This window comes from Mustela lutreola, chromosome 12 (assembly GCF_030435805.1).
Source record: "Mustela lutreola isolate mMusLut2 chromosome 12, mMusLut2.pri, whole genome shotgun sequence".
Taxonomy (NCBI): Eukaryota; Metazoa; Chordata; class Mammalia; order Carnivora; family Mustelidae; genus Mustela; species Mustela lutreola.
In genome coordinates, this window is record NC_081301.1 from 49382277 (window position 1) to 49397379 (window position 15103).

Sequence of the window (15103 nt, forward strand, 5' to 3'; positions counted from 1 at the left end):
GTTTCCTGGATCAAGTTCCACAAGTTTCTACTTTGTGCCAGATTTTGAAAGAAATGGGTATTTTTAAAGACCTAACCTCTGTCCTGTTACGTTACAGTGTGCAAAACACTGCAATAAAAGGGGGAAGGAGCTGAAGGAGGGAAGTCGTAGGAAAAGCTTCCTGAAAGGAAGCCAAGTCCAGGGGTGAGGAGGATGTGCTATGGGGCATTCTAGCGGAGGGAATGCTTTCTGCAAAGGCCCTGTTCTTACCAGCCTCCAGCCTCCCTAACTCATGCTACCTTCGTGCAGTCCCTTCCCACGCTGAACAGGTCTGACTTACATACCGGGATGTTACAGGAATGACTGTGGTTCCTGAGGCTGCATCATAAAAGATCTTGTAGCTTCCCACAGGCTCGGTTGAGTCACTCAGTCTAGGAGTCCTCTGGCCTGTTGTGGAGGAGCCCTACAGAGCCCTCTGCCCAGAAAGGAGCTGAGGCCTTCGGCCAACAGTCCTACGAGAGAGCTCCCTGGAATCCAGCTGCTCTAGTCAAGCCTTCAGATGACCACTGCCCCAGCTGACAGGTCCTCCATGAGCTGCTGGCCAAGCTGAGGCAGGTAAGCTGCTCCCAGATTTATGACCTAAGGGGGTAGGTCTGTTCTTTCAAGCCCACTGAGTTCGGAGTGACTCGTTACACAGCGCTGGGTAACTGATGCAGGCCCTACGGCCACGTGAAAGATCTCGTAGAGCTATGCCAATGTTCACTCAAGAGAAGGGTCCAAGAGGAGAGCAGCTCACAAGACTACGAAAGAAGGCAAGGACCAGATGGTGAGGGGATTTCTAAATCATGTTCAGGCCTCAAAGAAAGTTTGATCTGGGGCACCTGGGTGGCTCAGCCAGTTGAGTGTCCAACTCTCGATTTTGGTTCAGGTCATGATCTCAGGGTCGTGGGATCAAGCCCCACATCAGGCTCTGTACTCAGCACAGAGTCTGCTTGAGATTCCCTCTCTCTCTCTCTCTCTGTCTTCCCTCTGCCCCTCACCTCAATCAACCTCTCTCTCTCTCAAACTTTTTTAAATTTTTATTTATTTATTTATTTATTGAACGGAGAGATAGCACAAATAAGCAGAGCAGCAGGAAGAGGGAGAGACAGAAGCAGGCTTCCTGATGCAGGGCTTGCACCCAGGACCCTGGAATCATGATCTAAGCCAAAGACAGTCACTTAGTCAACTGAGCCACCCAGGCACCCCTCTCTCAAATTTTTTTAAAATAGTAAGTTTGCTTTGCTCTCAGAGTGATGGAGATTTGGTGGGCTTTGAGCCGCGAACTGACCTGGTCAGATTTTTCTTCAGAAAGATGACGGGGGTCGGGGGAGAGACAGTTGGTTAAGTGGCCAACTCTTGCCTTCAGCTCAGATCATGATCTCAGGGTCTTGCAAACGAGCCCCACATTGAGCTTCGCGCTCAACGCAGAGTCTGCTGGAGATTCTCTCCTCTCCTTTCCCCCTTCCTTCTCACTCGTGTGGAATTTAAGAAACAAAACAGAGGATCATAGGGGAAGGAAGGGGAAAATAAAAGAAAATCGGAGGGAGACAAACCATACGTGACTCGATCATAGGAAACAAAGGGTTGCTGGAAGGGAGGGGAAAGGGGCTGGGGTAACTGGGTGATAGACATTAAGGAGGGCACATGATGTAACCAGCACTGGGTTTTATAGAAGACTGATGAATCACTCACCTCTGACCCAGAAACCAATAATGCATTATGTTAATTAATTGAATTTAAATAAATAAAAATAAAAAATCCTTTGTAGAAAGAAAACTAAATGGATGAGTTGAAAGCTTTGGGTCTGAATCTTGACTCTGCCACCTACTGGCTGTGTTCTAAATACCTTTCTGAGCCTTGGTTTTATATTCCTTAAACCAGGAATGATAATAATACTGGCTTCACAAAAAAGTCAGAGTAAATAAGGCAAAGAGAACTCATGCGCTGAGCTCTCAAATAGGGCTTGCTTTAAGGAAACACTACTTCCAGGCAACATACCCATGCTTTCATCAGTTTGAGATTCTAGATTATCAAATATGGCTCTCAGTCCATCAGTTCAGTCTTAGAAGGTCTCAAACCAACTCCTCACTGGTCAGATGTTACCACTCTCTCCTGCCTGCCTTCTCGGAGCTGCTGATGCGTCTTGTACGCACAGTTTTCAGCCATTGGTGGCTTCTCTCCTCCTCCACAGGGCACACTGCTGTGTTCATCACACAGCCCCCTGCAGCTAGCCCCACAGGTAAAAAAAAAAAAAAAAAAAAAAAAAAAAAAAAAAAAAAAAAAAAAAGGCAGGCCAACTGCTGGTTCAAACTGGATTCAGTCTTAGAGATATTTTGGGTTGTACTGGCATTTGACTTGTGTGAGCAGAACTATTAATTCCAGAAGTTAAACCTAACTCCAGTGGATTAAAAAAAAATCCTCTAGATCACAACTAGGTTAACTCAGTTTTATGTGCCGGAAAATATTTGCTTTATGATATTCGGAAGATTTTTAGAAATCTGAGATCAAACACCTAGAGGGTGAAGAATGAGTTGCTAGGAGAAGCGAGGAGGAGAAAAAGCAAAGAGATGCTTGGTGGGGGCGGGGGGGGAGCAGGAACACATACTTGGACCCAAAAAGAAGCTGTGTGACTTGTGAGAGTTTTGAGATAATTATATTGAGTTCTGGGGTGATTTGCAATTAGGGTTTCAAGCGTTCCGTGGAGAGGAATACCTGAAAGGGCCACAAGATGGCGATATTACTCCAGGAGTCTCTCCCAGTCCTTCACCCCCGGTAGCTATGCCTTCCTTTGTTCAGACTTCCTTCCCCAGCAACTGTCACTGATAACACCGTCCATTTTGTGTCTCTTCGTGCTCTTGGCCTTCCCCTATGTCACTTTCTTGTAAGTAGCCTTAATGTAGAAACTACTAATTTTATTGCTATCTGGTAAATTTGGGATTTTTTCCTTTCCTTTTTTTTTTTTTTTTTTTTTTTGCTATTTGTTACATCTTTAAGGCAGTGATATGATCTCCGTTCTGTTGTAAAAGCAGCTGGATCAAATGTTTTGTTTTAATAAGAAATATAAAATAAACCAACTAAAAACGGACTTATCTTTCCCTTTTTGTGAGTTACCACCCAGAGAGACTTCCCAGCTAAGTGGGGTGTCGCCCACCAGGCCTGGAGACAGAAACAAGTGCTCACGAGGCATGACAAATGACAAATCCTTAGCTGAGGAGAGAGGCAGCAGCACCCTTAAGTTGGGGCAGGAGGGAGGCTGAACCTCACCCCAGTGAATGAAGAACAAAAACCCAAATGGTCTACCTCTTATGTTTATTATGGAAAAATTCCACAATACAAAAGCTAGAATAATATGACAGACCCAGATACAATCCTATGAAAGGGTCTGATACTAGAAACCAATCTATAAACTATAAAGAGGCTTAGGCAAATGTAAGCTTGTTTTTTTTTGAAGTCACTTGAAATGCGCATTCCCGGCACCCTGGGGCACCCCGCCCCCTGCCCCCCAGCCCCTCAGAAGAGGAAATCCTGACTTAGAGATGGTGGAGAGGAGGGGCACTGGTTTTAGAGGGCAGCTGGGAAAGCAGACCTAAGGTGACCAATTTCAGCCCGAGAGGATTTGAATCCTGGTCTGCTGTCCGGCCCTGCAGAAGCTCTTTACGTGGGTGGCTTCCAGGGACACCTGAATTCCCAAAAAATTACATGGGTGGGCATTTTCCTAGGGAGAAGACTCACTACTCCCACCAGACGGGCAAAAAGTCTCTGCAGCCGTGGCTTATGCCCTTATCCCTTCACCCAGACCAGAAAAAAAGTCTAAAAACCCACTGTAATGTATTTTATGGATTTAATGGATATATGGATTTAATGACAACCCTGATCCAGTCTCCCTTCTGATGGTCACACTGTTCTTTTAAATACGGCCTATGAAATCTTACTAATTAAAAAAATGGTCCTAGGGAATTAAAAACAGGTACATACAAAATATTCCTGCTAAAAAAATTTGCTATGCATTTAGGCACTTCATACTAGAAATATTACGCTAATCTGGAGGGTGTTTAATAATAACAATACCCAAGGGGTGCCTGGCTGGCTCAGTTAAGTATCTGCTTTTGGCTCAGATCATGATGCCCGTTGTGGGATCGAGCCCCACAGGAGTCTCCCTGCTCGATGGGAAGTCTGCTTCTCCCGCTTCTACTCCCCCTGCTTGTGCACCCTCTCTCGCTCACTCTGTCAAACAAAGTCTTTTAAAGAATAAAAAATAAAATAATGACACCCCAAATCATTAACAAATTAATTTGGGAAAATGTGCTTTGCTTGACAATCCATTAAATGCATCTTTTATTTTCAGGTATTTCCGAAATCATTTGGGAAATAAACACAAACATAAATTCACAGAAAATGCCCCTTACGGCTTTAATATCGAATATAACCATCATAGCTCACAAAAATAGCATAAAGTGCAAAAGCTCCATTTCAAAAGGCTTCAAATCACTCCCAAAGCAATGGAGACTAAATGCTACCACAGCCAGGGAGCCCACACCACCCTTATACGGAACAAGTCCAGAAAGTATAAAACAAGGGGATGTATCTGAAAATACCATTTAAGTTCTGATTACATACTGTGATTATAAAATAGTCTTCAATCTGGTTTAACAGAGAGAAAGAATCAATTCAAACAATCAGTCCTTTAGAATAGAGGCCTTTTTCTTCTTCTTCTTCTTTTAATCTGTAGGAGAATGTCCATAAAATCCCTTGAGAACCCCAATCTGGCCTGCCAATTCTCTCTGGCCAGTTGGAATGGTAGCACCCAGGCAAAGAGCTGACAATGAAAGGTTCCAAGCTCATTTGGGGAAAAGGAGCTGGGGTTGGGAGTGCTCGCTGGACAAGCTTCAGCCCTCCCCCATCCCCCCGATGGCTGTGTGTGTCAGCCCCATGGGATGAAGAGCCGAGGAGACTCCGTCCCACTCTCAGAACCTGCAACATGGCATTGGTTCACATAAGCGTGATGAACGGGTGAGAAGTTTTGACACACCTGAGAAATCCAGTAAAAACAAGTTACAGTTTTGTTTTTTGTTTTTTTAAGAAAGTCTGTGCTTGATGACCATCAGGCTTAGATTCCCCCAACAGAACATCTTGGATCCACAATTGTTAGGCACTCATCCGAGGGACAGGCCTCATTTCCCCCAAAATGTAGCCTGTTACCAAACAGATTCAGGTTATCTCTCCCCCATACACCTTCAATATATTCGTGCTAATAATATAATCATAATCATAAAGAGCAATGATTTTTTTCTAAAAATTAAGATTGAATCAAACACTGGAAAATAAGAATCACCGACTTAAATGATCAGCAATGTTGACTATCTTAGATCCAACTCCTGCTCATTCTCGGTCTTAGGCAAATCTATCCACGCAGAACACAAATGCACCCGACCTGCCATGACCTAAGTCGCAAACATCACATCTCCACGTCTCTGCGTTATTAGAGAGAAAAACCCAAAAGATTCTTGATTGCACATCAATCAATAAGCTATTCACTTTTTTAAATCTGAAAACCTGTAGAGCCCTATTTTTACCAGCGATGTCCTGCGACTCGTTAATCCGGAGCAGAGGCCTCTGGAAGATAGAATTCAGTTCATTATTTCTCGGGACCTATTCATGTCAGGCTCAATTTAAAAAGAAGACTCAGCAGTAAGTCAGAATCCAGTGATGAGCTCTCAAGGGTACAGCTGACCGAGTGTATTCCAAAAGCTGCTCCTCATGAAAAATACATAACTGGCATTTATATTCCATTCAAGCGACCGGAAGAACTGTCCCCTCTAAAAGACGGCTGCTCACAAGGCTATGGGGCAGGAGGGGGAGACGAGAAGGAAATACACCAAAATATTAACAATGATTGTTCTCGGACAATAGAAATACAGACTTCTTTTTCCCTTCGACTTTCCTGTGGTTTTCCAATTTTCTTTCAAGAGTGTTTAGTGCTAGAAGAAAAGCATCCTAAATATAAATGTAAATATAAATATGTCAGAAGTCTAACTTCAAACTAGATTGTTCAACTCCTTTCTCGATTTACCATCTCACGCTAACAAGCTAGAGTGATTTTTGTTCAAAAGTTCAGTTTTTGTCCTCAAATATACCCATTCCGTACGTTATCAGCCCTCAGCTCATTAAAACCAATCTCTAGAAGGGCCTTGTTTTTTTGTTTTTGTTTTTGTTTTTAAACAACAAAAATATCCCTTCTGATATCTTAACTAAGTCATCTGTCTCGTAGAAGACAGATGGAAACAGCCCTGTGAGTTGGGGCGCTGATTTCCTTATTTCCAGCAGTTACATTGCATCCCTATTTCAAAGGACACTCAGAAACTTCCAGAAGAGCAAGATCAAAGAGATAAGAGTTGGAGGTGATGATCATCAGGGACCCACCCACCCCTTTACCTGAGAGAGAGACGCAGTCCCTCCCTAACTGCTGAACAGTGCTCCTGTCAATGAGGAACTCTCAAGACAGAAATTAAACCTCACACAGAACACAAACCCTTCCCGCACTTCCCTGCCTCTCCTCATCCAAGTTTCCACGCTAAGACAGCTGGGCCTGAAGCATGTGGAAGCTTCTCTCTACTTTGGAGCATTTTGATACTATGGAATGGAGGAGCCCAGAATCCATGCCAGGTGAAATTAATCTGAAGCAAGGACTGCTACTTCCCTTTAAAAAATCCTAGACCAAAGTTTTAAAACTCGCAGTGGTTCCAAGAACCAAGGTCTCAACCACTAATACATAAATACCTTTTTTCAAAGTATATTTTTAAACCATAACACACAGGAACACTCCTTCAACACCAAATTTTTCACCATGGAAACCACAATTTAACTTGCATTTTCACTGCATGATATTAGGGAAATATGTAAGTTCTACCTGCAAATAAACTTAATAGAATACAACACATTTCTCACATTTGGGTTCCATCAGGATCTCTTACTGTAAATAGGGTTGTGCTAAAAAAAAATTACTTGAAAACCACAGAAGGAGAACAAAGTCACTCATTTTTAAACTCTCAGTTCATTGTTCCTTATTGGACTTTTCACCTTGGATCCTGTACAAAATTCTCAGTAAAGCAAGAGTTCCTAGACACGCCACAGACTGGTACTGCCCAACTCTTCAATCCTTGGTGATATGACTCCTGTCCTCACAAGGACACCTCCGTCCTGCCCTCTTTCACAGCGGAATGCTGCAAGGCAGGAGGTGTCAGAGGGACAGTGAGTATCCCTGAGGTCATGTACTCCCCCCCTCACACCTCGATGACCATTTCTGGAGTCTTCATTCAGAAGACTCATCCATGAAGAGGTTAGTGGTAGCCAGTGTCATCTGAGCTGAGGAAAAACTCAGAAGGCAACAGACTTGCCCGCTGCATAAGTGACCCGAAAAGCCAGCCTGGGGTCCCCTCAGTAGTCGAGAGAAGCAGCCATCAGATGCTCAGAAAAACCACAGGAAGCACCTTGTACTCAGAGTGCACTGAGTACGATTCCCACAGGAAACACTGGACAAAGAAGAGGCGAGGTTTTCGAGGATAACTTCCAGAATCGAAGGTTTCCCATTAGCAGAAGTTTCCAGAACTTTGTGTTTGCTCCAGATGTTAAACCAGGATCCCCACTGTGACCATCCCAAGGCCTTGACTTTACAGAGTTCAGCAGCAAGGAGTGGGGCTCTGTGTGCAGATGGCTTAGCCATACCTACTCTTCTCCAAGTGTTGGAGGCCCCTGGGCTGGGGGGCAGGGTGGGCAACAATGTCAACACTTTGAAATTGTGCTCATCTTCAAGAATGGCTTAAAGTGGAGTGTAGCTTTTGGCACAGAGGGTTTTTCTGTCCACTCCACTCTCATCTGAAGTCCCTGGCTCTCAGCAGAGGTAGTAGAGAAAGGATTCACAAGCACAAGTAAAATCTGGTTACCGAGAGTCTCCAAGTAGACCAGTAGCCTCCTCAGCCACAAGCCCTGCGTGGGTTTCATTGGCTTGGTTTTATTTTAGGACCATTTCCCCAGATGAAAATCCCTGGCATCTTCCATCAGTCAGATGGTCTTGCCTGTCACAGAGTCTGTCAGCAGGAGGGTCCACTCTGAGAGCACATGGGACCAGTGGGGTCTGGAGCAAACTCCTTCTGGGAATTGAGGCTCCCACAAGGGACTACCTTGCCATCACAAAGGATACAGCCCAACCAGTCACTGCATCTGGAAGGGACGCTGAGAAGATCTACCTGATGCCCCTCAGTTCACTTTCCGTCTTGGGAAAGGGAAAGACCTTCTTCCCCCATGCACAGTGGAGTCCTGGTGAGCCACAGACTCGCTGGTTAGAGCCCAAGGGAACAAAATACTAAAAAGACAGACCCCAACCCCTAACTCTACAAACCACCAGCTGTCTTTGCTGGCAAGTGAAGCCCATTGCATGAGGAAAAATAGGCAGAGAAGCCAGCCACTGCCTTGCCATCACGTGATCTTGACCGGTGATTTCTTGCTGGCACACAGGAGAGACACATAGGGGACACCGATGAAGGCCCATTTCTCGCTGGGCCAGAACTTGATGACAGGGCCCTGCTCGGGAATCTCAGAAGCAGCGTCAAAGTAGGCAAAGCAGACACAGCCCAGGTAGGCGGCAAGGCAGATGAGGATGTGCCTGTGAAAGGACACAGCAGGTCAGCACCCAGCCAGGGCCAACAAATATGGCCGCCTTCAGGGGACCCTGCCCTCCCCCACCCCCATCCCCACCCCACCCAGCCTGCCTTCCTTCCAAGGAGGAAGGGGTGGTAAGGTAACCAACAATCCTCGGAATAGTAGGAGAACCGCAAATCTGGGGCAAACACGGCCTGTTTTAGAAAGTTCTAAAATATTCCACATGGTGATAGGAGCAAATATGCAAATGCTTTGGGGGCTCAACCCTGAAGACTGAGGCACAAGGATTTAAAACAGGTGCTGAGAAGATGAAACTGAGACCATCTGATTAGATCCCACCTTCTTCCTCCAATGTTGCTTACACATAATTTATGCCCTTTATTAGGAATCCTTTTATACAGACAAAACTGCTTTTACAGCTTAGTAGGGAAACTTTCTCACTTGACTGTGTCCGTAAGAAGTCGTATATGAATCCTTTAGCAAGCAAGGACCATTTAAAAGCAGGTAACCCTTCCCTCTACTCTAGACTGAAATTAAATTCCAGATGAGCTAAAGATTTAAAATCCATTTTAAAAATATAGTCAGAGAAAACATTTTTATGAACTTTGGTGGGGGAGGCCTTTCTGATACTGACAAAGTCCAGAAACCCTACAAGAAGAGATTGACTTATGTGAGAACATGACTGTTGATAACCCATATGGTACCAAAAAACCCTCATGCACTGAAAGATAAATGGGAAAGGGGGGCGTGAGATATTTGTATCATATGACCAGTTAAAGTCCCTATATTCTGGAGGGTGGCTCAGTCGGTTAAGCAGCTGACTCTTGATTTGAGCTCAGATCATGATCTGAGGATCCTGAGATCTAGCCCGGGGTCGGACTCCTTACTGAGCATGGAGCCTGCTTAGGAGTCTCTCTCTCCCTCTCCCTCTGCCCAACCCTCTCACACACGTGCACTCTCTCTCAAAAAATAAAATAAAATCCCTATTTTCCAAAGAGCTCTCAAAAACTAATCCTTTCATAGGATGCCCTTTAACCCAATCAGGGTGGGTGAAGATGGCATGATTGACCTTGGTCTCACACTATAAACACTGAAGCTGGCCACTGCCTCCATGAGGACTCAGTGTAGAATTCTGTCTGAGCTGATATGCATGCAGATTTGCATAATACATACAGATACTGGACGGTAATGACTGGTTACTCTGTGCCAGACACCAGGTTGCTAGATAGAAATTGTTTAAAAATAGAAACACTGCAGGGAAGACAAATGAAAAGGTACCTTTCAAACGAAGAAATGCATCCATTGAACTTAAACTGTGAAAGAGGCTCAACAATGATGCTAGTTTTTTACAAAGACATGAAAATAAAAATGTTTTTAACCAGGGTAACATGAGTTAAGAGTTAATATCTAGTATATATGAAAGTATGGATAAAAGGCATTATCTTACAGACTTTAATAAAAAGTGTGCATTAATATTTCAGAGATACAGGGGCACCTGGGTGGCTCAGTGGGTTAAGCCTCTGCTTTCGGCTCAGGTCATGATCTCATGGTCCTGGGATCAAGCCCCACATTGGGCTCTCTGCTTGGCAGGGAACCTGCTTCCCCCTCTCTCTCCACCTGCCTCTTTGCCTACTTGTGATCTCTGTCAAATAAATAAATAAAATCTTTAAAAAAAAATACTTTGGAGATACAGATCTATATGTACCTGTATCTAATAGGTATAGATATAATCTACAGATATATAAAATTTAACCTAAGGAAATGTGCAGGCATGTGAACAAATAACCTAATTACCTATTAAAAGAGAGGTGGGCTAAATGAATTCTAAAGCATCTATACTGGGAGGTATTTATTAGACACAAAAAAGTGGAAGACAATATGTATGCACTGGTAAGCAAAGTCATCTACAATCTAGTATTCCCTATGTAAGAAAAAAACAAAACAGAACACTTTATATCACCTATAGAATGATGCGAGATTTATTTACAAAAAGTATAATTAGAGAAACAGACATGAAAAATCTAGAATAAGGGGCACTAGCTGGCTCAGTCAGGGGAGTGTGTGAGTCTTGATCCCGGGGTTGTGAGTTCAAACCCTATATTAGGTGCAGAAATTACTTAAAATTTTTAAAAAATCTTAGGCCGTTAACAATTGTTATTCTTTGGTGGAATTATGAGAGCCTCTCTATGCTTCTGTTTAAATTTGTTCTAAATCATCTTTTTTTTTTTAAGATTTTATTTATTTGACAGAGAGAGACTGTTTAAATTTGTTCTAAATCATCTTTTTTTTTTAAGATTTTATTTATTTGACAGAGAGAGAGGCATCACAAAGTAGGCAGAGAGACAGGCAGAGAGAGAGAGAGGGAAGCAGGCTCCCTGTTGAGCAGAGAGCCCAATACGGGACTCGATCCCAGGACCCGAGATCATGACCTGAGCTGAAGGCAGAGGCTTAACCTACTGAGCCGCCAGGTGCCCCTGTTCTTAAAGCATCTTAACTGGGGCAAAAATATGATTCAACTTTGAAAAAGCAGGAATTACACCAAACTTGAAACAAATTTAAGTCTGAGCCAACATTATTACAATCTAATTTTTGAATTTTGCTTAAATTGCTAAGGTTACCAAGAAACTTGGATTGATAAAAATATGTACTTACTGTACCTTGAATGAGGTCATATTTACACTCATGTGTACATTTATCAAAACTCATCCAAGTGTACACTTGGAATCTACAGTTTATTATCCCCATTATAACTCAAATTAACGTGCATAAATTCACTAGTGTGAGTCAAGGTTGAACCTAAAAAAATTCCAGTCTTCAGACTGGAATCTTCAGTTTATGCTGTTTCACATTGTTTTGTCTTTTGCAAACAGTCCTGGGAGTCCCCAAGCCTTAAACCAAGAGCAAGTTGGGTCTCATGCTCAATCTATACAAGCTCCTACGTTCAAGGGCATTCACACAAGTTCTTTCAAACCACAGAGTTTTAGGCATCACCCGATAGAAGTCAACCTTCTTCTGAATCTTGGATCTAATAAAGTTTTTCCAGCTCCTTTCCACTAGAATTCTCCCCGGAGCTCTCAATGTACAAGGGACATCGTAAAGCAGATTTCCCTTGGTCCTTGTTCTCTTTTGCAATCAGAAGTTCTGGGGCACAGAGAAACAGGGCTCTGGGTTTGGAGCTGAAGCAATTCATAGGAAAAAACCATTCAACTTCCTCCTCAGCGTGCTGAGTGTAGGAGTCTGCATGCTGTTTAATAAACTGCTTGTGAGCGCCTGGGTGGTTCAGTCGGTTAAGCGTCTGCCTTCGGCTGAGGTCATGATTCCAGGGTCCTGGGATTGAGCCCCACATTGGACTCCCTGATCAGCAGGAAGTCTGTTTCTCCTTCTGCTTGTGTATGCGCTCTCTCTCTCTCTCTGACAAATAAATAAAATCTTAGGGGCGCCTGGGTGGCTCAGTCTTTGCATGTCTGCCTTTGGCTCAGGTCATGGCCCCAGGGTCTTGGGATTGAGCCCGGCATCAGACTCCCTGTTTGGAAAGAAGCCTGCTTCTCCCTCTCCCACTCCCCCTGCTTGTGTTCCCTCTCTCACTGTGTCTCTCTCTGTCAAATAAATAAAATCTTTATTTTTTGAATTTTTATTTTTTAAACTGCTTGCTGCCTTTTTTCTTTAACTTAACCGCATATCCTGAGCTATCCAATGCACAGCTGCTCCAGTTCCCAATGACTGAATTCCCAGGTGAGCGATTCTGAACAATTAATTCACTTCTCTGGGCATCCGTTTCTACCTGTAAAATGCATGGGTGAGACTGTCCCCAGGTGACCTGTGATGCCTTCACCTGGTCACCTGGGCATCCCAGTCCCCAAGTCACCTCTGTTCCAAGTCTTCCCCACCCCCACCACCCGACCCTGGGCGATCTAGCTAGAGCTCAGGTTACGGATTCAGTTTTCAGACTCCTTTATGCTTTAGTAAAGGAGCCAGAGGTAAGGGACCGCAGACCCAAAGCACACACAATTAGGTCTTTTTGTCCTGGCTAAGCCTGCTCCCTGGAGCCTACGGCGCATTTGACAATACTTCCCATTGCTTCTGAAAGGTCCGACTGCCTCTGCGAGGAGAGAGGTGCCCCTAGGCTGTGCTCTATCCCCTTGCACACCGACGCACACCGGGCAGGGAAAAGCACACCCAGCAGGTGCAGACCCGTGTGGCGGCCCGGGCTTACCACACGCAGTGCAGGTAGGGAAAGTGGAAGGACGACAGCAGCTCACAGAAGGCTCGGTCACTGATCCAGCAGAAGAGCGCCAGGGTCCACCAGAGGCCCGAGAAGAGGCCCAGCTTAAAGACACGCACGTTGTCACACCTGCACAGGGATCCAGAAAGCGAGTCAGCCTCAGTCCGGCTGTCACCCACCTTGCTGGTCCCCTTCTTCTGGCTCCTACCACGCCCCTAACCCCAGACCCTCGGCACTGGAGGCCCCACCCAACATCCTGTCCACACCCCCCCCCCAAGCTTCTGGATGTAGACTCCACACGTCCATACACAGAGGACTCCCAAAGCCGTGTTCTCACCCAGGCCTCCCCCAGACTCGAGACTCACAGATGCAGCGACCGTCTGGACACGCCCACCCACATGTAACACAGACCCAAATCTCACATGTCCTTAATGAACTCCTGTTCTCCTATATACACTGCCCCTCGCTGCCTCTGTCATCAAACCCCGGCCCCCGAGGGATCCTTGTATGCCTCAGATAGCCCCGGCATGTGCCCCTGACCTTAGCACTGGCTGTTGCTGCTCCTGGAATGCTCTCGCTCACATACCCACATGCTTCACCGTCTCCCAGCCTCTGCTCAAATGCCCCTCAGGAAACCCTTTCCTGACCACTGCTAACAATCGCCCCACGGGCCTCCACCCCTACGTGACACTCTCATACCCCACCCCCCACTTCCCTCTTCTCTCTTCTGATTTCTCTGGAGGGATTCCAACCCCTCTAGCACCCTCGATGTTTACTTGTGAACAGGTGGTCTTCCCCAGGAACAGCACGGGACACACACAGGCCTCCCACTATTTGCTGAATAGAAAGAGCTCTCACGCACACCGGGACAAAATGTTTTTCAGATACCAATCCTAACAGCCCAAAGAAATTCCCATCGCCATTTCCTTTCCTTGTTCTTGAATCGTTCGTAAAGGGGAGGAGTGACTTCCATTCCTAGGGGAGAAGGCCCCGAGGCAGCTGGTGGCCGAGGGTACTTCTCGGCCCTCCCTCAGGTCTCTGTCCCTCCATGGACCGCTCCAAGGTCAGTCAAGCTCTCTGTGACCCCAAGAAGGGGTCACAGCTATGTGTTCAGATTTGTTGCACGAATGTCAAAAGCCTGACTGGTTGGTTGGGACTTTTCCTGGCCAACTGAGGAAGCATCGTACAACCAGCAAAACCAGGATGGGCAGCAGGTTCAAAGGCCTCAAAAACACAAACTGGAATACCGTCTTGTTGGACAGCTAAATGTCTTCCCTTGAAAACTTTTTTGAAATGATAGAGGCCTAGGCCTGGAGGCACTCAATTCCTACTTAGCTTTGTTGAGCACGTCGCCCTCACAGACTCCTCTCTTTCTCAGCTCAGCTTTCTCTGCCTCCTCAGGTCTCCGCTTCCAGGGCGCCTTCTCAAATAGACTTTCTCGGACAGCCCCCACCCCTGTGATGTTGTCGGCCTCGTGGGCACCCACCATTTTCCTTCATAACACTCGTCACAAGACGACATCGTTTTCGTTGCTGTAATTATCTGTTGAAGGTCTAGTATCCAGTCAGACAGGGAGCTCAACAAGAGTAGGACCTCTACCTGCTTTTCACCAACTATATGCACTGTCTGGCCCAGAACACACATGAAATAAATGCTTGCTGAATGAATAAATAAGGAAGTAAAGGAAAATGTTACTTGAATTCCAGTGACCTAAGGGAGCACATTTTTTTCCAGATTTTTTTTTTTTAAAGTAACCACATTGACTGGGTACCCAATTCTCTGAATGCATGCTAGGCACTATGAAAGGCAAAATGAAAAGGACTCTTGCCTTGCTAAAGATAAAATGAAAGAGGATAAAAACAAGTGTCAACAACTACAGACAATGTGGTACAAGAGGACCCATGTACACTCAATTCAATTAAACCTAGAAACTTTGGCTTAAGAACACTCCAGAACAGGGGTCAGCATACTGGAGAGGCAGTGTGTGTGTGACAATCCGCCTCTCTTGCCAGATGATGAGTCACTTGGGAGGAAAGCCTGCAGAGTCAGGGTCCCAGGTTGCCTGGTTCTGTCCCCTCCTCTTTTTTTAGAGGGACAGGTCCTACTACCCGCTGCTGACCAGGCCTATCTGCACTTGGGTCTTGCCCAAACCTGGGCTCCTTTGAGTTTTATTCCCACTTCTCAGGGCCCCTATCAAAAGAGCAA

General features: G+C 45.3%; 1 protein-coding gene across 2 annotated transcripts in view; it reads right to left on the reverse strand.

The window, feature by feature from the left end:
- Positions 1-6786: 6786 nt before the first annotated feature.
- ACER2 (alkaline ceramidase 2) overlaps positions 6787-15103 on the reverse strand; it is a 30487-nt gene continuing 22170 nt past the window's right edge. For both annotated transcript variants that reach the window (XM_059141636.1, XM_059141635.1), the window contains 2 exons: positions 12890-13027; positions 6787-8680 (listed from right to left, as the gene is read on the reverse strand). In XM_059141636.1, the coding sequence (XP_058997619.1) occupies positions 8494-8680; positions 12890-13027 (325 nt within the window). In that variant the 3' untranslated portion in view covers positions 6787-8493. The remainder of the gene's footprint in view (positions 8681-12889; positions 13028-15103) is intronic.